The 22,756-nt window shown below is 38.1% G+C and overlaps 1 protein-coding gene across 1 annotated transcript; it reads left to right on the forward strand.

Annotated features, from left to right (window-relative positions):
- Positions 1 to 144: 144 nt before the first annotated feature.
- Positions 145 to 21,286, forward strand: LOC148830487 (ferroxidase HEPHL1-like). The gene is made up of 20 exons (XM_088920873.1): positions 145 to 384; positions 1,887 to 2,131; positions 6,865 to 7,077; positions 8,191 to 8,370; positions 8,513 to 8,767; positions 9,187 to 9,355; positions 11,961 to 12,100; positions 12,342 to 12,473; positions 13,413 to 13,618; positions 13,784 to 13,928; positions 14,281 to 14,493; positions 14,825 to 15,038; positions 15,540 to 15,679; positions 15,838 to 15,966; positions 16,957 to 17,063; positions 17,678 to 17,900; positions 18,372 to 18,511; positions 18,982 to 19,144; positions 19,481 to 19,525; positions 19,719 to 21,286. The coding sequence occupies exons 1-20, from the start codon at positions 185 to 187 to the stop codon at positions 19,829 to 19,831; spliced, it is 3,372 nt and encodes a 1,123-aa protein (XP_088776999.1). The 5' UTR covers positions 145 to 184; the 3' UTR covers positions 19,832 to 21,286.
- Positions 21,287 to 22,756: the final 1,470 nt, after the last annotated feature.

Here is a 22,756-nt window from a genome sequence, read left to right on the forward strand (position 1 = left end):
CGCAGGAATTCAAGAATTAAAATAACACCTAACTGATTTCTATTGACCGTCATCTCGGCATTTGACGCTCAGCACATCTTAAACTTTACCAGCCTAACGTCGATGCTTTTTTTGGAAGTGACGATTTGTTTTCTGAACAGAGAAAACAATAAACGGCCTCACATATCTGAATTATTTTTCACCAATGTGGGGTTTAACACTCGACTCTCCAATAATGAAACAGCTCCGCGGCCACCAGATTTTCTTTCTCTTCCTTCTCTCCTCAGTTTTTGGAGTTCATGAATGCATCACCAGAACGTATTACATCGGAATCAACGAAGAAATTTGGGACTATGCTCCTAGCGGCAAAAATCTAATCTCTGGGAGAAAAATAAGCGAAGACGAGTGAGTTACTGTTGTTGTTGAAGGAAGGGTAAAAGTGTAAAAATGTTTAGAAACTTGTTCTGTAGTTTGTGGCGTCTTCGAAAGTTTCTGATGTGTAACGAAGATATCTGAAAATTAATAAAATTAAACAAGTAGTTCTACTTGGAAAAAGGAGAAAAAAAAGTACTCTGTAGCTTGACTCCATTGCATATGCTGTAAAGCGGTTTCTGCTTAATGTTTTATATTTAGAACGCAAAAGAAAACAAGTTAAATCTTCATACATAATAATAATAATAATAATAATAATAGATTTCTCTGTAGAGATTTAGAGATTTGTTTTGTTCTTTTGCGTACTTGTACTCCAGCTATAGCTATTATATAACTCTGTCCCCTTAGACTGAAGTAGTTTCGAAATATATTCATACCCTTGATCAACTGTATCTAAACGTTAATTTAACTTGAGTGCGCAGGTGTATGTTAATTATTGTCTAATACAAATAAAACAAAAAATATATACAAAATGTAAAATTTTAATATGGTGTTTGATAGCTTGTAATTATAGAAGCAGTTTAGCGCTTGATACCATCTAGAGCACTTCCAAGATACGTAAATGTTCAATTAAAGTCTGCCACATTAAAGCGCTTCATTCGATGGTAATATTGTAGTGCAGGAGAAATTGTACAGTAAGTGCTTCTCATCATTTTACCTCACCAGTGTAGGTAAAATGGCTGATTCTCATTTGTAACCTGTTTACAATAGTTTTCCTTTCTTATTTTTTCTTATTTCCTTTAAACAATGTCTTATCACGTTTCCGCATTTACCTTTGCTCTTTATATTCATCCATCAGAGCTATCTGTTAAATATTGTCAGGATACAGCAAAAGTCAAAAGCTATATCACCCTGCAACTCAGAACTGGCACCCCACTGAAGCTAAGTAGGTGTGATGTGGTCAGTACCTGGATTGGAGACCTCCTGGAAAAACTAAGGTTGCTGCTGGAAGAGCTGTTAGTGGGACTAGCAGGGAGTGCTTACCCTGCGGTCTGTGTGGGTCCTAATACCCCAGTATTATGATGGGGACTCTATACAGTTAAAAGGCACCATCCTTTGGATGAGGTGTAAAACTGAGATCCTGGCTCTCTGGAGTCATTAAAACTCTCTGGGTGTTTCTTTTAAAGAGTAGGGGTGTTACCCTGGTGTCCTAGCCAAATTTCCCACTGGCCTTAGTCAATCATGGCCTCCTCATAATCCTAATCATATGATTGGCTTTATCACTGTGTTCTCCTCCCATCTGAGAGCTGGTGTGTGGTGAGTGTACTGCTGCATTATGGCTCCTGTCGCATCATCCATTGCTGGAGTGTCCAGAAAAGTGCCATAGAAGTGTAAGGAATTATTATTAAATATGTCATTCCTCTAAACCAAAGTTAAGAAACTCTTTTTCGACCAAAAGAAATAGCCACAGTTTTTGTGATAGATATCTGTGATGTATGTAATATTGTTTTATTAACTTTTGTGTTATTTTCTAGGCACGCCTCAATATTTCTACAGCAAGGCCCACACAGTATAGGAAGCAAGTACAAAAAAGCTGTGTATCGAGAGTACACTGATGGACACTTTACTACAGAAATTTCCAAACCTGCTTGGCTCGGGTTTCTTGGTCCAATTCTGAAAGCTGAGGTGGAGGATGTTATAGTTGTCCACTTGAAGAACTTTGCCTCAAGACCATACTCCTTGCACCCACATGGAGTTTTCTATGAAAAAGACTCTGAAGGTAAGAAATACACATTCCCACACACACTCACACAGAGCAACATGGCAGTGTTATTTATTTTCAAGAGAAAGCATGGGGTTTCAATGTTTGTACAGGGATGTGCTTTGTATAAAGACATTACCTTTTTTGCAGTCTGGTGACCATGATCTAAATGATACTTAGTCATTTGTAAAACTGGAAAGAAATAGCTCGGACTTAAATTCAACACGCTTTGCTTATATTTAAGCATTCTGCTTTGTTTAGTTTCTCCACATTAACATGTTGATTTGAGTGCAGAATAATAATTTACATATACTTCTGGATCTCCTCCTCCCCACTGATAGCTCATGTGTGGTGAGCGTTCTGGCGCACTATGGCTGCCGTCGCATCATCCAGGTGGGGCTGCACATTGGTGGTGGTGGAGGGGAGTCCCCATTACCTGTAAAGCGCTTTGAGTGGAGTGTCCAGAAAAGTGCTATATAAGTGTAAGCAATTATAATAATAATAATAATTATTATTATTATTATTATTATTATTATTATTATTATCTCTTTAATGAATAGCTTCCTGTGGATTGAGATCATGCAATATATACTGTATACTGTATGTTGCTGCTATCTGTGTGGATCCCTTTGCATTTATCGGTGTTAAAGTTCATTATCCAGGTGTCTGCCCAGTCCTTGAATGGTTTTGCCAGACAAAGTAAGGGCCTCAAAATGAATATCTGGAGCAAACCATTATTTACATCTGCCCAATTTAGATGTTGATACACTGATTCGTCTTTGATAACTTATTCTGAATCCATATTCATACAGTACATCTTGGTTTCCTATGGATTTTAATTCAAGATTGAACATTTTATGGGGAACCTTATCAGATGGTTTCTGAAATCATAATATACATAATATTACATGCTCTAGAGGAATCTTATTTCTAAGAAATAAGATAAGGAATCTTATTTCTAAGCGGTACTGTCTATTAACATTACACTCTTTTGTAATGATGCTTCTAATTTAGGTTTAGCTTTATCTCCTTTCCTTACGGTGACTTGGGAAATAATCTCCCAAGTAGCCATCCTAGCTCCTGTAGAACCTCAAAGTCAGAAATAACCTAAAATTACTGAAATACTACTACACCACCTTTGGTTAACATCACGAGTAAAATATTCTTACATAAATTTTAAGTTCACTTGTCTTGATGAGGTTGCAGCAATGCAGAAAATGTGTAAAAACTGAATGTATAAAATTACATATTTCTTTCTCTTTTTATGTTGCTTTTCCATTTATTTTAACAAAGGACATCTTAGCTTATGAAAAATGTGGTTTCTGTGACATGTCAGCTGAGATGAGCTGTTTTGTTAGAAGTGGCTCAGTGAGGTATATTGAATGATATAAACTGTGAATTAGTAATGCAATACTCGTCTGAAGCAGAGGTAAGAATACAATATGTGTTTTGTACTATCTCTGTGTCCTGATCTGAGAGATACTCAATATGTTTTTCCCTCTCCAGTTAGAAATCTGCTCGTGGCTCCTAGAAATGAGTCAGCATACTCCACGGTAGTATAGCATTTGGGTCATTTAGTGAATAGACAAGTCTATATGCCAACTTCAGACAAGGACATGCCTGTTTATATAACACATTTTAGACATCTAGTTTCTTAGCTTGCCCTGTTTTAACTTTGGGCAGTATGGTGTGTTTTTAAGGACCTGTTTCTTAATTACATAAAATTGAATCACTTTTTGTGCAGACCACTCAATGATCCTCTAGTCTGTTTTTAATCTCCCCCATTGAGTAACACATGGCTGCATTTCACACCTGTTTCTAGCAGTCTGTCTCTCACATTTCCACTAACTATCCCCTTTCTAACCACCTCCAGCACAATTTCACTACTTCATTCTTGCATTTGCACTCAGGTTTGCTCTCTCCCCTGTTCTTGTTCCTTTGTAGATCATGCACTGACAAAGCATTTACAAAGTGCCTTTCATCCCAAAACTCTTGACATAGAGGAAGGCATAATGGCTGCTTCCTAGGTAAGGCACGGCAGCCTTTCACATCAGGGTCAATTTTAGAGAGACCAGATTGTACAAAATCAAACTGGCATTTGAACACCGAGGTTAATACTCCTGGTCTGACAAACAGTGCCTTGGGATCTTTAATAGCTGCATAGTCAGAACCTTGGTTTAACATCTCATCTGAAAGATAACAATTTCTTACATTTATATAATGTGCCCTCCACAGAGGATCTGAAGTGAGTGATTCGAAGGGCTTCTGAAATGCGGCTCCACTTCACAGCAGGCCAGGAGCACAAGTCAGAGCTTTCTCTACCACTTGAATTAAGGGGGAACTTTAGATCAGCTAGATTGTACAAGCCCACAGTGAAATTTACAGTAGCCAGGATACGCCACTGCCCGAGGCATCGGTGTTTGGAATCCAGGGGGAAGTGTGCTCTGACTGGTGTACCAACACAACTTGCAGCAGCAACCTTGTTTTCATTAGAGGCTTCCCTCTGAGTACTGACCAGCCCCAGCCTTGCTTAGCTATGCAGATTTGGCAAGGTGTTACTGTTGCAGCCAAGTCAATCTACTTTGTCTACCAGCCTAACATAGCTTAACCATAATGCTCTGAATTCATTAATAATGTGGACAAATATAAGTTCAGAGTAAAGGAAATTAAAAGAGGCATGTTGGCTCAGTGGTTACTGTTACTAGTTTCATTACCAAGGCTGTTATCTTAGTGGAGTCTGTATGTTCTCCCGGTGTTCTTGTAGATTTCCCCCAGGTGCTTTGTTTTCGTCCCACAGTTCATTAACAATAATAATAATAATTCCTTCCACTTCTATAGCACTTTTCTGGACACTCCACTCAAAGCACTTTACAGGTAATGGGGACTCCCCTCCACCACCACCAATGTGTAGCCCCACCTGGATGATGCGACAGGAGCCAAAGATAAGATCAGATCACTCTCCATGAGACACACAGAGAGGGAGAGAAACTTATGGGTCAGAGCACAGGGTCGGCCATTTATACGGCACCCCTGGAGCAGCTGGGGTTAGGAGCCTTGCTCAGGGGCCCAACAGAGTAGGATTTGTCTGCCGGCCACAGGGCTTGAACCAGCAACCTTCCAGCCACAGGCGCAGATCCTTAGCCACAGTGCCACCGCTCTGCCCAAAATGGGTACACTCACTACAACATCAGCTATCAGTGTGAAGGAGAACAGTGATGAAGCCAATTCATAGATGGGGATTATTAGGAGGCCATGATTGCTAAAAGCCCATGGGAAATTTGGCCAGGACACCAGGGTTACACCCCTACTCTTTTCAAGAAACACCCTGGGATTTTTACTGACCACAGACAGTCAGGACCTCGGTTTAACATCCAAAGAACAGTGCCTTTTTACAGTATAGTGTCCCCGTCACTATACTAAGGCATTAGGACCCACATAGACCACAGGGTGAGCACCCCCTGCTGCCCCCACTAATACCTCTTCTAGCAGCAACCTTAGTTTTTCCAGGAACTGACCAGGCTTACACCTGCTTAGCTTAATTTGGTTGCCAGTTGTGAGTTGCAGGATGATATGGCTGCTGGCTAAAGATATGGAGCTCTCCTGGCCCATATGGTGATCAAACCCATGACCTTGGCGTTATTAGCACCACAGTCTAACTAACTGAGTTAACTGGCCTCATAACAGTAACAGATAACAGTATCTCAGATAAGGATAGGTTTTTGACAGTATCTCGGATAAGAGTCACAAGAATTTATATTAGGATCATTGTAATAGAACAAAATTATAATTCCCATTTTGTTTCTGTTTCCATTGAACAACTTTTTCATGTTCTTTTGTAGCCAGCACACATTGACGCAGATCCACACTCAAACCTCAACTCTCATATAATTCCAATATATGTATTTATATTTACATATACAGTAGCGTTTCCATATTAACTTGGCCAAAATGCATTCATTAAAAGGCATGATAATAAAATAAAATTTTGTTTGGGTCAGAAAATTGACAGGCACCAGTAAATCACATTAATGTATTCTCAGCACTTTGGACTTGGGTGAATCTTAACAAATTTCGAACTGCTGTATTAACAAAATGGGAGATTAAGAGCAGGCAAAAAACATTAAACATGATACAGGTAATTCAATAACATTTTGTTTGAGTTTTGAAAAGGATTATAGATGGTACTGAACAGAAAAATCTTAACTGACTGGGTATTTTTTTCAGTGATTTAAATCTGTTTTCGACTGTACTTTACTTAATATTTCTTTGCTTCAAAAAAAGAGCTAGTTTGAAAGGGAGCAAGCATTTAGGAGATTTATCATATAATCTTTTAATTTAAATTTTTGGCCATCAAATAAATATAAAATATTTGGGGCTGTTGAATTCAGTTCTCATTCAAATCTGGAAACATTACCTTTGGCAGCCCAAATATATTTACAAATATTTCTGAGAATAGATTCTGGGTTTTTCATTACTTGTCCAGTATTTTCTGCTTTTAGATTAGACCAGAGCTTCAATTACAACTATACATCTCTTACAAGTGATACTTTTTTTTACCATAACTGTTTAAAGAGTGGCTTTGTGATATGTAGTTATATTTCCATAATTTATAGATATTCATTCTGGATGTCACTGTGGAACATGACAATTCATTCTGAGGCTTTTTCTGGATGCCGAAGCCTTTGCATTAGAAACTAGTATAAATATGGAGCTGTATGGGAGTCTTGATCCTTCCCTGCTCTTTATTTCAGGAGCTTTGTATCCAGATGGGACATCTGGAAAACAGAAAAAAGATGATGGTGTTCCGCCTGGGGGAAGCCACATATATACCTGGATTGTGAAGCCACAATATGCTCCCACTGAGGCTGATGCCAGCTGCCTGACCTGGATCTACCATTCCCACACGGATTCTCCCAAGGACATCTTTTCTGGACTGATTGGGGCTCTCCTGACATGTAAAAAAGGTACAAAAAGACTCCCCTCTATATTCCAGATGCTAATTCAAACTTGGGTTCCATCATAGATGACCAGGATTCCTCAAGTGGCAACTTGAACATTTGTTGCAGAGTCACTATTTTAAGGTGGGCATTTGTTGTCCAGGACCTTCTAGGCTTTTGATGGAATGTTGGTCACCAGCGGACTGGAATTGACATCAGTGTAGTGTGCCATTCGTCCAGTGGGCACTAACACTAACAGCAGGAGCTTGTCTGCCAGACCTCATTCTCCCTGGTTGTAGTTATAACTGTAACCTGATATTTCAAATTGGGTGGTTTAATAACAAAAAAACTATTGATGTCATACAGTATTTAAAAAGGGGAAAAAAAGGTAAGTTCATACCCCTTAACTCCATGAAATAGTATAGCCCTCCCAGAGAGCTTTCCAGCCATAAAACAAGACTGCTGAGCTAATTCAAAGCCACCTCAAAGAACCAAAAGCTGATCACTGGAAAAGGAAGTTCTACATCTTTCTTAGCTTTCCTCTCAGCAGTACTGCAGAGATGAAATTCCAAGATTTTAAAGTGCCAAAGTTTTTTTAACCAGGCTCTGTACCTGATTATTACTGAAACATGTCTGGGTCATTGAATAATAACTCATATGTAGGAGTTATGACTAATGTCCTGTAAAGGGTGTATCTCGTCTTGCACCCATAAGATAGGCTCTGGCTCACCTGCAACCCTGTATTGAATAATGCAGTTAGAAACTAAATGGATGGATGTAAGTGTTTCATTACATAGTTCTTAAAAGAGTCCAAATTGAGAGGTTCTCTGCATCTAAGTATAACCTGGGCCTTATTTAGGAAATCATGTTAATTCTAAAAATAATAACGCAAATAACACACCTATACATTTCAGTAGGTAGTTGATTTTGAGTCTTCTCAGATACTGGTTCTTAAACATTGATGAAAACTGAGCTAATTAACCCAGTCCTACTCTAAATCCTCTTGTTGGAGGGTTTTACAGAACCTTCTAGTAATAATCATCATCATCTTGGGTCACCTAGGTACATCCACTGTCAGCTGGAGTCAGAAAAAACAAGTGTTTGTTTTGCCTAAATCCTAACTTTATTTATCCTCTTCAGGTACCTTGCTGCAGAATTCTAATGTTCGTGGGGATGTGGATCAGGACTTCATTGCTATGTTCAGTATTGTGGATGAGAATCTCAGCTGGTATCTGGATGACAACATTAACACCTACTGCACAGAGCCTTCCACTGTAGATCCAGAGAATGAGGAATTCCAAGAATCTAATAAGATGCACGGTGAGGGCCAGTGAAAACACTGAAAGTTCAGACAACCACAAACTTGCCTAAACCCAAAGGTTTTTGACGTTTATGCACTGCACACTAAATTCATTAAGAAATGAATAAAAACTCCAATGTTGCATTTGCTCTTGAATTGCAGTAATCAATGGGTATCCGTTTGGGAACCTGCCTAGCTTTGAGATGTGTGTGAACAGAACGGTGGCCTGGCACCTCTTTGGAATTGGGAATGAGGTAGACATCCACTCAGCTTATTTCCATGGACACACAGTACTGGACAGGGGCCACAGAGTTGATGTCATCAGCCTGTTTCCGGCCACATTTGTTACCTTGGAGATGATCCCCAGGAATGTTGGGAAATGGATGTTAAGCTGCCAAGTGAATGACCACATTCAAGGTAAAGAGCACATGATTTATGGATAGGTGTTATTTTATCCTCTGTATAATATACAGTACATTTTCTTTGCAATTGCCCATTATTATTAGATCACAAATTAAATTAAATTAATTCATATTCTGCTAGATGTAGAAACAACTATATAGTCTTTCAAGCAGCAGGAAGCCAACTTCTTTTTATGGGGTGGAGAAGGGGTAGTAGTATTAAAAGGCTACGATATACTATTAAATTCCATGGACACTTTCAAGAAAGTGTAACCAATTATAAAAAGAAGAATTCTCCCAGGGTGTTTTTAAGTTTAAAATTTCATCTTAATTATATCAATCTGTAGTTTATATCGTTAACAAAAAGTCGTCCTTTGATGCTATTGTCTCATATCTACTTGTTCATATTACATTTAATATCACTATCGTCTCTAGCTGGAATGCAGGCTTTTTACGAAGTTTCTTCATGCGGACAAGGTAGCTCTAAATCTCCCCCTAGTGGTAAAACAAGGAAATACTACATTGCGGCTGAAGAACAGCTCTGGAACTACGCTCCTTCGGGCTATAACGTTTTTGATGGTGTGGCTCTGAACGCTAGTGGGAGGTTAGTTTCAGTTACTCTTTTTAGTCATTTAAATTAATTTATTATCACTTATTCCAACAGAAATGATTGCACACTTTCATGTGACCACCATTACCCACACTATTTTCAATTCAATCAGATACTAGATGCCTTGTTTTCCAAATTTGAATATTAATCATCATTAAGTTTATACAGTATGTAGTAGCCTGCCACTTTGCATCTGTCTACACTGGCAGGGATGTGTAGTCTTGCATGCAGATTATGCATTTTACTGGTGAAGGGAGGAGCAGTACAGGTGACTAAGCACAATCTTTTACTCTCTCTTACACATCTCTTACTTTAACTTTAGGTTATTAGGAGTACACATACCCAATTTACAAAAACCAATGTAAAATAATACATTAACAGTATACATACTACTTTCTAACAGTGTATGTCTTAGACACAATCAGTAGTTACAATATATGCATGGCTTTTACTATCAACTGCATCTGTTACCGTAATAACTTTCTTCCAAAGAAATAAAGGTTTTCATTCATTAATCTTTAATCCATTTGATCATAATCTTTACAAATATTATCAGAATAATTCAGAGTAAAGGGTAGCTAATATAAAGTGCTAGCTAAGCTATCCAATTTACCAACAAATATTTTGGATAACAGTCTTAATGTCAGGTATTCCTCGTCATTAACATAATTTACCCCCTCTTTACACATACATACAGTGGTGTGAAAAAGTGTTTGCCCCCTTCCTGATTTCTTATTTTTTTGCATGTTTGTCACACTGAAATGTTTCAGATCATCAAACAAATTGAAATATTAGACAAAGATAACACAAGTAAACACAAAATGCAGTTTTTAAATGAAGGTTTTTATTATTAAGGGGAAAAAAAATCCAAACCTACATGGCCCTGTGTGAAAAAGTGAAAAACCCGAAACCTAATAACTGGTTGGGCCACCGTTAGCAGCAACAACTGCAATCAAGCGTTTGCGATAACCGGCAATGAGTCTTTTACAGCGCTGTGGAGGAATTTTGGCCCACTCATCTTTACAGAATTGTTGTAATTCAGCCACATTGGAGGGTTTTCGAGCCTTAACCGCTTTTTTTAGGTCATGCCACAACATCTCAATAGGATTCAGGTCAGGACTTTGACTAGGCCACTCCAAAGTCTTCATTTTGTTTTTCTTAAGCCATTCTGAGGTGATCTTGCTGGTGTGTTTTGGATCATTGTCCTGCTGCAGAACCCAAGTGCGCTTCAGCTTGAGGTCACGAACAGATGGCCGGACATTCTCCTTCAGGATTTTTTGGTAGACAGCAGAATTCATGGTTTCATTTACCACAGCAAGTCTTCCAGGTCCTGAAGCAGCAAAACAGCCCCAGACCATCACACTACCACCACCATATTTTACTGTTGGTATGATGTTCCTTTTCTGAAATGCTGTGTTACTTTTACGCCAGATGTAATGGGACACACACCTTCCAAAAAGTTCAACTTTTGTCTCATCAGTCCACAGAGTATTTTCCCAAAAGTCTTGGGGATCATCAAGATGTTTTCTGGCAAAACTGAGACGAGCCTTTATGTTCTTTGTGCTCAGAAGTGGTTTTCGTCTTGGAACTCTGCCATGCAGGCAATTTTTGCCCAGTCTCTTTCTTATGGTGGAGTCATGAACACTGACCTTAACTGAGCCAAGTGAAGCCTGCAGTTCTTTGGATGTTGTTGTGGGGTTTTTTGTGACCTCTTGGATGAGTCGTCGTTGCGCTCTTGGGGTAATTTTGGTCAGCCGGCCACTCCTGGGAAGGTTCACCACTGTTCCATGTTTTCACCATTTGTGGATAATGGCTCTCACTGTGGTCCGCTGGAGTCCCAAAGCTTTAGAAATGGCTTTATAACCTTTTCCAGACTGATAAATCTCAATTACTCTGTTTCTCATTTGTTCCTGAATTTCTTTGGATCACAGCATGATGTCTAGCTTTTGAGGATCTTTTGGTCTACTTCACTTTGTCAGGCAGGTCCTATTTAAGTGATTTCTTGATTGAGAACAGGTGTGGCAGTAATCAGGCCTGGGTGTGGCTAGAGAAATTGAACTCAGCTTTCCAAAGATGTGATAAACCACAGTTGATTTATGTTTTAACAGGGGGGGGCAATCACTTTTTCACACAGGGCCATGTAGGTTTGGATTTTTTTTTCCCCTTAATAATAAAAACCTTCATTTAAAAACTGCATTTTGTGTTTACTTGTGTTATCTTTGTCTAATATTTCAATTTGTTTGATGATCTGAAACATTTCAGTGTGACAAACATGCAAAAAAATAAGAAATCAGGAAGGGGGCAAACACTTTTTCACACCACTGTAAATCTAAAAGGCTGTTTTTGCTAGTCCAAGTCCTATTGAAATTAGGTGTTAGTTTGAAACTAAAATGGCTAAAATGTCATTAAGCATAATTGCATGTATTTCTGCATTAAGAAGGAGAATCTGTGAGTGGATTGCAGAATGCAAAATGTATAAGACTCCTCATATCAGCGTGTAGTTAAGCTTTCTTCCCTCATATCATGAATTTGTAATTTGTAATGAATTTAAGCTGTTTATATAGCTGCAGCTATTGTTTTTGTGGTTATGTTTCTGCAGCAACTCAGAAACATTCTTCGGTACAAGCCAAGGCAGGCTAGGGGGGCAGTATCTGAAGGTGCGATATGTGGAGTACACTGATGAGACCTTCACTACAAAGAAAAAGCCGTCCAGTAGTGAGACACACCTTGGAATTCTGGGTATGTCAGCCAGCCCTCCAGTCAGGCTTCATGCGTACAGTCTTTGTTTTTCTTCTTTTGCAAAAGAATCTCAATAAGTAAGGCAATATGAAAACCAATGCTCTCATATAATAAAATATATTGTCTAAAAGCATCAAACATCTGAATGCTTTGATTTTCCACATTAAAAGCAAGAACACTCAAGATGAAAGTAACAGAGCTTTATGTTTCTCAAGGTGTAAATAAGCCTATTTCCTTTTAGGCCCGGTGATAAAAGCAGAAGTTGATGATATAATATTGGTGACATTCATGAATAATGCAAGCAGAAACTACAGCATTCAACCCCATGGAGTACTTTATAGTAAGGAAAATGAAGGCGCAATTTATAATGACGGTAAGGTTTTAAATTCTGAGACTTCCTTTGTTGATGCCTGTTATTTTGATTGGTGCTCTTATCTGAAGTGACTTACATTTGTACTTACTTTTTATACCTCTTTGAAGGAACACTTACACAGCTGGGAATTTTACTACAACAGTCTGAGAGTACTTTGCACAAGGATACAACAAGTGCCCTCACATCCTTCTAGATAAAAGTCTAGAGCCTACATCACTACTGCACACAGCTCCTTACACTAAACCTTGACATCTACAAGGCTGTAGGCGAGCAGTTAACTTGTCATTGTTTCTGAGAGTGGCATAAAATCTTGAAATAAAAAAATATTTTTGTGAGTTGGCAATTACACAGTAATTTGAACAGCTTGGGAATTCTTTCAAAACAGTACTGCTCGGTTAATCATTTTGCCTAAAATCAACACCTACAAAATATTAAAGAAAAATAGTTACACAGCACAGAATTAGAAAAACCACTTTCCTTTGATGAGAAAAAAGCCAACAACCCCAGGCAGTCTCAGATCCCTTTGACATAGCCCTAAATTGATCTTAAGATCCTGGAGGAAGATGTGGCTTTAACGCTGTCTTAGGTTACTTCCCGCCCTCAGCCTGTTTAACCTTTGGAGATCATAACCGGTTTATGCCAGCAGGTTCACAGATTCCTCCTGGGACCTCTGATATCCTGTGAACTGGCTCACAATATGAAGAATTAGTGGTAAAATTGCCACTTGGTCCTATAAAAAAGTATAAGTCAGTGAATGACCAAACATTTGTCATTTGAGGTGCTTCCTTGGATGTTTTGGGATACTGTATATTTTACTCTTTTCCAACAAAGCCACACAATTTACACAAATGAAGAAACAAACTTTTACTATGTTCACCTGATCATGTGCTCCCAACCACTTTCCATAAAGCATTAAATCTGTAGTTTTTTCCTTCCTAGGCATTCAGAAACCTGGATCACAAGTTCAGCCCCATGAAGTTTTCACATACAGGTGGGCAGTGACTGAAGGCCCATCCTCAAGTGATCCCGCCTGCATCTCTTACCTCTACTACTCCTCTAGCTCCCCGGTCCACGACACTAACTCAGGGCTCATGGGGCCCCTGTTAGTGTGCAGAAAGAACACCCTGAATGAGAAGGGCCTGCAGGTACGTTTTTCTGCCAAATGTATGAAATAAATCAATAAGGTATGTTTATGCTGACTATACTCTTCTCTGATAAAGCAAAAGCCCTGGTTTCTTGTCAGAAAGATCATGTTTAAAGCTACAGAATGTGCCTAATGGAGGACTTTGTGGTGGGTCTGTTTCTTTCAGCATGGGGTTGGCAAGGAGTTTTTCTTGCTCTTCACGGTGTTTGATGAGAATCTCAGCTGGTATCTAGAAAACAATATCCAGAGGTTTGGAACACAGTTCACAGACAAAGAGGATAAAGACTTTCAAGAATCCAATAAAATGCATGGTATTTACCTTTATTCACATCACCTGTTAATGAATGACCTGAATAGTAGTATCACTTATTAATCTTAATAATTTTTTTACATTTAAAAAACCAACTGAGGTGGACATGTTTAAATCTTTGTAATTAAACAAATGTCTTTGTAATAACTTTGACAGCTATTCATTTATGTTTGTAGTATGGGGTTCTAGTTATTTTAAAGTTCATTGTGTTTCTCCCTTCAAAGCCTCAGTTTAAATGACTTGTACATTTGCGTGAACACTTCTTGTTTTAAATGTGTTCACACTTCAAACGCACAAATCATAGTTTAGCTTTATTTGTTAAGCGTGAAAGTAAATTTCTTTGCTTATTCCAGCTGTCAATGGTTACATGTATGGGAATTTGCCTGGCTTGGAGATGTGTGAGGGGGACAAGGTGTCTTGGCACATGCTGGGCCTGGGGACTGAAGTGGACGTACATGGCATCTATTTCCAAGGAAACACGTTTGAGAGACAAGGGACAAACCGAGACACACTCAGCCTGTTCCCACACACAGCAGTCACAGTAACCATGGAGACCAACACCAATGGTAAGTGAGGGGTTAGAGTGTGTTTAAGGGTTGATCCAGTTGGAATCAGAGCCATTAACTGACAGAGTGATTAACAGTCACCTTGTAGAGCACCTTAGAAATACAACTTATTTGAGGATTATGTATGAAGGCCTTCAAACTTTTGTCCTTTCACATTTATTTTCCTAATAATAATTTGAGAAAACATAATATTGGATCCTGCACCTTTCTGAATGATATCACTACATTCTGTAATACATGTACAATATTTTAATCTGCATAGCAGACCAAAAAGAGACATTGTGTTCTTATTGTGTTGGAAACCATCATGTCTTCAACTGGTCTTCTGCAGGTACTTTTGAGGTTAACTGCAGAACAACAGACCATTACATGGCTGGAATGAGGCAGCTGTACTCTGTGAAAAAGTGTGAATACAGAAATTCTCCAGATCCACTTCCTGTCACCACAAGAGCAGTATACTTCATTGCAGCTGAGGAAGTAGAGTGGGATTATTCACCTGACAGGTCCTGGGAACTGGAGAAGCACAATGCCTCCAAAAACGAAAGGTACTCTACTGTATATGCAATTGTACTGTAAGTGTGAAATGAACACATTTTGGAGATACCAGAGACTACAAATGTCAGTTTAGCAAGTAGGAATGGTACCTTTGTGTCTTTTTATAGTCACAATATTGTACACACAGTATACTGTATGTTTGTTAGTTCAATATTTTGTATTATTTTTGGCAAGAAAGGAAATCAGTAGGAACTTCTTGTGAAAGTCTGGGCTCAGTTTTTGCTGGATACATGCACTTTTGGCAACTGTAATGTTTAAAGCAAACATACCCGTACAAATGACTGAAATGTTGCATTTACTTCCCAGCAATTAACGTCTCAACTTTACCCCAAGGTGTGGTCACTTTTTTTAGATCACCACAGAGTTTTCCCTTGATACGGTGAAACAAAGGAAGTCTGTACTTTTAAAAAAATACATTTAAGTCTGGGAAATATGGATTGTAACGGTCTTGTGCCTCAACAACATGCTGTATTGCTAATTTTCCTTTCCAGTTACGGAAATATATTTGTAGGCAAAGGAGAGGACCGGATAGGATCCAAGTATAAGAAGGTTGTGTACAGGGAGTACACTGATATTACATTCACACAACAGAAGAAGAGACCTCCACAAGAACAGCATCTGGAGATACTGGGTAGTCACTTATTTCTTTATGCTTTTACCTGAATTTATTTACTACAAACATGAGAATCTCAGAAACTAGAAGTTCCCTGATATATCTCCATGTACATCTTGCTGTTAACACTGAAATATTGCCCTCTGGTGACACTTGTTTCTGCTCAACTTTCAAAGGTCCAGTAATAAGAGCTGAGGTTGGAGAGGAGGTTGTGCTTCATTTCAAGAACAAGGCCAGTCGTCCCTTTTCCATTCATGCTCACGGAGTGCAGCAGGTGGCTCCTGTAGTGCCTGTTGCTGAACCAGGTATGGGTTGTTTTTTTTTGTCTTTTGCAATTAAGCATTAAGCATTGCGCTTTCAGAAGAATTCATACAATTTAAAGAAAATTGAAAAGGAATATAAAAGTACAGTAGTATGCTATGAGAATTTCTTGTAGTCCTGATAACAAATATATATTTTTTCTTTCCAATTTCTTGTCTTGCACTACCAAAGAAAATAAACCATTGAAGGACATAAAATGATACATAATTTCTGATTTTTGTAACCAATTTAAGACCATTTTTGCACCAGAGAAATGTTGTATAAAAGTATATTTGTAAAAAGCTTCGGATTTACTGTATTTTAGGTATTTATGATCCACTACGATCTTCTTTTGTAATACTTGAATGTAGATTATGACAAAGTATTATTAGTTTACAGTTTTATAATAATAATTGCTTACACTTATATAGAGCTTTTCTGGACACTCCACTCAAAGCACTTTACAGGTAATGGGACCCCTCCACCACCACCACTGTGCAGCATCCACCTGGATGATGCGACGGCAGCCATAGTGCACCAGAACGCTCACCCCACATCAGCTATTAGTGGGGAGGAGAACAGAGTAATGAAGCCAATTCATACAGTAGATAGGGATTATTAGGAGGCCACAATTGATAAGGGCCAATGGGAAATTTGGCCAGGACAACAGGGTTACACCTCTACTCTTTTCAAGAAACGCCCTGGGATTTTTAATGACCACAGAGAGTCAGGATCTCAGTTTTACATCTCATCCGAAGGACGGCGCCTGTTTACAGTGTAGTGTCCCCAGGGCATTAGTTTTTCCCCAGAAGGTCTCTCATCAAGGTACTGACCAGGCTCACACCATCTTAGCTTCAGTGAGTTGCCAGTTGTGAGTTGCCAGTTGTGAGTTGCAGGGTGATATGGCTGCCGGTTATAAGTACATTAGCTAGTAAAGTATATATTTTTTTGCTGATAGCAACTTGCTTTCTTTCCACTTCCACAATTTTTTAAAGGTAAATTGGTGGGATACCAGTGGGAAGTTCCGGAACGATCAGGTCCTGGCACTTCTGACCCAAACTGCATATCCTATGCGTATTATTCGTCGGTGGATTATGTTAAGGTTGGTTATTGAAGAGATTAATAGTTTTTATAGCATCCATGAAAACAAACACAACTCCCACACAACGTGCTATAGTTTACTTCATTCTAAGAACTAATGACTCATACAAACAGGAGATGAAAGTTTTTCATAATATCCAAGGATTATTAACCTTTTACCTATTACTCATATACAATTTTGATAAAAAATAATAACTGCTTATCCTCTTGTTGACACGTCACTGAAAAAAAGATGAAGTAATAAGGAATTTAGATTTTCTCACACATGATAATGTGATGTGGAACTTCATCAGAGCTGACAGAAGATTAATGTGATAAAATACCAGCCAATGAATTAGGATTTTTCTCGACAGTTAAATATATCCAATCAATAGCTCAGCTCACTTATGAAATCTCCACCAAAGCAAGGTTCTGATAATAGCCAATCAAATATTTTGGGACAGAAAATAGTGCCTGTTCACTGTTGAGTACAAATTTCCTAGACAAGTTAATATTTGTATTATTTGTACAAAACAAGGAGAAGCAGGTTGGAGCTTATGTGGTGTAGGACTGAATCTATTAACCCAGCTTGGATGAAATATTTGCCACTACTTATTCTTCCCTTTACCTTTTCAGGACATTTACAGTGGATTAATAGGACCCTTGATTATCTGCCGAAAAGGAATTCTCAACAAGATGAGAAAAAGAACAGATGTGGACAGGGAATTTGCTCTTCTTTTCATGGTGTTTGATGAAAATAATTCCTGGTATCTGGACGATAACATCATAACGTACCTGCACAAAGAGCCAAATGACATTGAAAGAAATGAAGATTTTCTGAAAAGCAATAAAATGCACGGTAAGCCTTACGAATGGGGAAAAAAAACAAATTCTGGATGTAGTAAGTTTGTCTGAATTCATTTAAATGTCTGGTTTAGACCATAATATACAACATTATAAAATTCTGTCTAAAAACACAATTGTTGCACAGCACATTTACTCAGTTATGTACAGTACTATTATGATTAGCTTAATGAAAATCATTTACAAACAGGCAAAGTAAATTACATCTGTGTTCGGAATTTTTGTAACGTCGTACAGCGCTAAATAACCTTGCATCTGATTCTATGAAATTTCAGTCAGAACACATGCCAGCCGGACCGATTGCACTATCTCATTCCTGAAGAATAACGTACTGTACATGGGCTGTCAGTTTGGATCATGCTAACAGTACAGTCTAATACAGTAGCGCAAGGCAAATGGAAGAATATGTCAACATTCTTAATGAATGATTCCATTTTAACTGTAGTAAAACATTTATTTCTTTAAGCGATTAATGGAAAACTCTATGGCAATCTTCACGGCCTGACAATGACAGAAGGTGAGAAGACTGACTGGTATCTTCTGGGAATGGGAAATGAGGTGGACATCCACACAGTCCATTTCCACGCGCAAAGCTTTATATACAAGGTACTCTAGTTTCTGATCCTGTTACCACGCTAATTAGCTGTGCAATACTTTTATACGAGCTGTTTGTATAATGTTGTATAGGACATTGGAATTTCAAGGGTATTCATAGCTTTCCTTTAATTAGGGCATCTACAGCATATCCAATGAAAACAGCTGCTATTAATAAGGATTTTTAAAATGTCTCTGTCACTTATAATCCCTTCTTTGGGACCAGAATAATAATAAAGTTTGGCAACAGACATGCTCTTACTTTGTGAGTAGTGTTAGGTGGAGGAACATTTGTACGCAGTGTTTTGATATTTGATTTTTCTTGTTTGCTGGCTAAAGAGGTTGAAAGAAAGCTTTTTGAATTGAAAAAGAAGACATTTTGCTCAAGGCAGATGTCCACGCTACAATACTCCACTTATGATCGTCTAGTCAGCTCTGGTTGTGCAGATGGTGATGTGTCTGGTGGTTTGTTTCCATTGCAGACTGAAAGGTCCCATAGGGGTGATGTGTATGACCTGTTTCCTGGGACCTTTCAGACAGTAGAGTTGCTGGCAGACAATCCAGGAACCTGGCTTCTGCACTGCCATGTGATTAATCATATTCATGCTGGCATGGAGACAACATTTACTATCTTTAGTAGAAGAGGTGAGAACCAGAGTATCTCTGCCAATCTGTTTGCACCGATCTTCTTTAACTGCCTATCATACGTATATAAATCTCATATCCTACTTCTGCCATACTGCAACTGCTTTTTAAAGTTTGAGAATTTTTTTTTGAAGTTTGAGAAATGTCTTAGTAACTACTTGTGTGTTTGATGAACTACTGTACACTACGATATTGTTACATTACACATGAGGTTTATATTACAAATCAGTTATGATGAATAACCGGTGTAATAAATATCCTTATGTGTACTACGTGTATGTTTCTTGCAAAACGTCATGTCACATTATAGTAAATAACATTGAACAATATTTCTAGGTGATTTCACAACCCCTGAAGAGACCATGAACACCATTCCAAATGGTAATTCTTACTCTTGTTCTTCATCGTGTTATTATAGTAAGAATATGAATATAATGTATTTGTGTGGCTAGATCAGGTGTTATGTCTATTGGAATGTATCAAATAGCTTTATAAAAGTAAGGAGGACCTTCTGAATTCCTCCAGGTTGTATCGCCCATTATTAAAGCACATTAGCACTATTTTCTTTTAACAGCTGCCCATTCATTGAAAATCACCTTTTGTGGCAAAGAGCTGGAGGACACAGAAGGAAATGTCAGAATGATGACACTCTTTGGCCTTGGATTACTGCATTCTGTACTTTTTTAAAGATGAACAACTTATTTTCCAATCCAACCCTGACAGATAATGCACTCTTATGACAACATAATCAAAGCATTTGTGGTAAGAGCTTGTGGTAAAAGTTTAGAAATCTCTTGTGACAGCTTTTTCTTTCTCATGTATTAACTCCTTTTAACAGTGCTGTTAAGCAATTGTCAGTCATAATTTGCACAAAAGGCTAAATATGGAGTTTTCCAATTTTGTTTTTTTTTAATTTTGTTTTACATTTTACATACATACACATATGGCTTTAATGTACCTAGAAAGGTATACAGAATTAGGAATTTCCTGATTTAGAGTATATCAAGGCAATCAGTTAAACACTGCAAAGTGTATAGCACAGAAAATGATTGTGTGTTTGATTAGATGCTCAATGCAATATGCAAGTCGATACCAAAATATTTTAAAAACTATGAGTGTGCCAGTCATATCATTATTAACTGTTATTGGAAACGTGCATCACTGGTTATAAAGTGGCAGTATAATTTTTAAAAACAGGAGACGTTTAAAGAAAAATAATAACTAAAAAACCAACACAGTACAATGCGGACAAATATTGTTCATTTTTCGATTTTCAACAAAGTCTGCAAAGGGAATCTTGGTTTTGTACTGTTGCAGTTTAGAAAGAAAACAAGCAAAACAGTTAACAATTTCAGCATACAAATACTGTTGTTAGATATAATGAAGGAAAGCATTTTTCTCTGTCATGGTAGAATTGCACTGTTTAACAAAACACATGGATAAAGACTTGAAGAATACAAAAGCACATTACAATCTATGTACTGCACTTTGATAATGACAAAAGGGCAAGTTTTATGTTTACTGGAGTTTACTTTAGTTAAATAAAAGAGTTCAAATCTCACTCTCACAGTCTGCTTTTTTTTCACACATTTACTCAGATTTGGATAGTCCACCTGATAATGATTGATAATGTAATAAGCTCTGGATTGTCAATGTGTCACAATTTCTTTTTCTAAAGCGATAATGTAGATCTTTTGTATTCAAGAGGGCTGCCTGCTCATTGATGCAGTAGATGTAAAGTTTATGGGACACGGAAAACAACAGGGTCTTGGTGTGTTTGTCAATAAGAAAAAAACATTTTTTAATCTTAATTAATAACAGACATTTCAAATGTATTTTAGGGTCCCTAAAATTACATCATGGAAGGGTGATACAACGATGCTGATAAGTGCATTGTAGAGTGGTTTTATTGTTAACCTCCATGGAACTTAGTGCTATGCATCTGGAGGTGGACAGTCCAACAAGTCTTAAAACAGAAATGTCTAAAGAATTAACACATTAATTTTGGTAAACAAATTACAGTAGCTCATTTAAGTCAGAAATAGTTTCAAGCATTTGACATTGCTGCAGTATACTGTATATAGCATGAGACATTTTCATGTTTGGTTCTTTGAAATGTAATAATAAAGATGTTCACAAATAATTTTGTAGAACTCATCAATGCATCCTGAAAAAGGTCCAGTGTCTTTTGATGATACATTAAAACTGTATTAAACTGTAATAAACGTGTATTAAAACGGGTGGAGTGGTGGCTCTGTGGCTAAGGATCTGCACCTGTGACTGGAAGGTTGCTGGTTCAAATCCTGTAGCTGGCAGAGAAATCCTACTCTGTTGGGCCCCTGAGCAAGGCCCTTAACCCCAACTGCTCCAGGGGTGCCGTACAATGGCTGACCCTGTGCTCTGACCCCAAGCTTCTCTCCTTGTCTGTGTCTCATGGAGAAAAGCTGGTGTATGTGAAAAGACAAATTCCTAATGCAAGAAATCATATAGGGCTAATAAAGAAACATTATTATTAAAACTGTCTCAATTTTGAAACATTAAGTCTCACGTTTAACCCTCTTGTGATCCATCATTCTTTTTCTGAAGTGGTTGTACTGTAGGTAAGTGATGATCAAGGAGTATCGGTGAGTATTACATACTGTCTCACAATGGACTGTAACAAAATAAACTTGATAAATATAATTACATTAAAACAATTAAAATAAAGTCTAAATAACAAAAGTATTAAAAAATGAAAACAGGGTGTGTAGTTTATATAAAATATTTTGGTTATTTAATTTAACTTGCACTGTCAGCCCAATGAAGCTCAGCAGGTGTGAGCCTGCTCATTACCTGGATTGCGAGACCTCCTGGGAAAGCTACTGTAAGGTTGCTGCTGGAAGAGGTGTTAGTGGGAACAGTAGGGAGCGCTCACCCTACTGTCTGTGTGGGTCCTAATGCCCCAGTATAGCAATAGGGACACTATACTGTAAAAAAGGTGACGTCGTTTGGATGAAATTTAAAACTAAGGGTCCTGACCCTCTGTGATCAAGGCTTTTCTAGAAAAGAGTAGGGCTGTTACTCCGGTGTCCTGGCCCAATTTCCTCCCAGCTTTTAATAATAATATTAATAATAATTGCTTACACTTACAGTATATAGCGCTTTTCTGGACACTCCACTCAAACCGCTTTACAGGTAATGGGGACTCCTCTCCACCACCACCAATGTGCAGTATCCACCTGCATCCATAGTGCGCCAGAACACTCACCACACATCAGCTATCAGTGGGGAGGAGAGCAGAGTAATGAAGCCAATTCATAGATGGGGATTATTAGGAGGCCATGATTGGTAAGGGCCAATGGGAAATTTGGCCAAGATTGATTTTACCAATTGTGGCCTCCTAATAATCTCCTCCCCACTGACAGCTGATGTGTGGTGAGCGTACTGGGATTAGGTGGTGGTGGTGGAGGTGATTCCCCATTACCTGTAAAGTAGTGCCCTGAAACGCATTATATAAGGAATTTAATGTAGATTTTTGAATTTTCTATATAAATATATTTATATATTGGACCACGACATTATTTCAGTATGTATTTGAAAGATGTGAAGATGATCTAACCTTAAAAGGAGACC

The sequence above is a fragment of the Atractosteus spatula genome, chromosome 7, assembly GCF_055471065.1.
Source record: "Atractosteus spatula isolate fAtrSpa1 chromosome 7, fAtrSpa1.hap1, whole genome shotgun sequence".
Lineage (NCBI taxonomy): Eukaryota > Metazoa > Chordata > Actinopteri > Semionotiformes > Lepisosteidae > Atractosteus > Atractosteus spatula.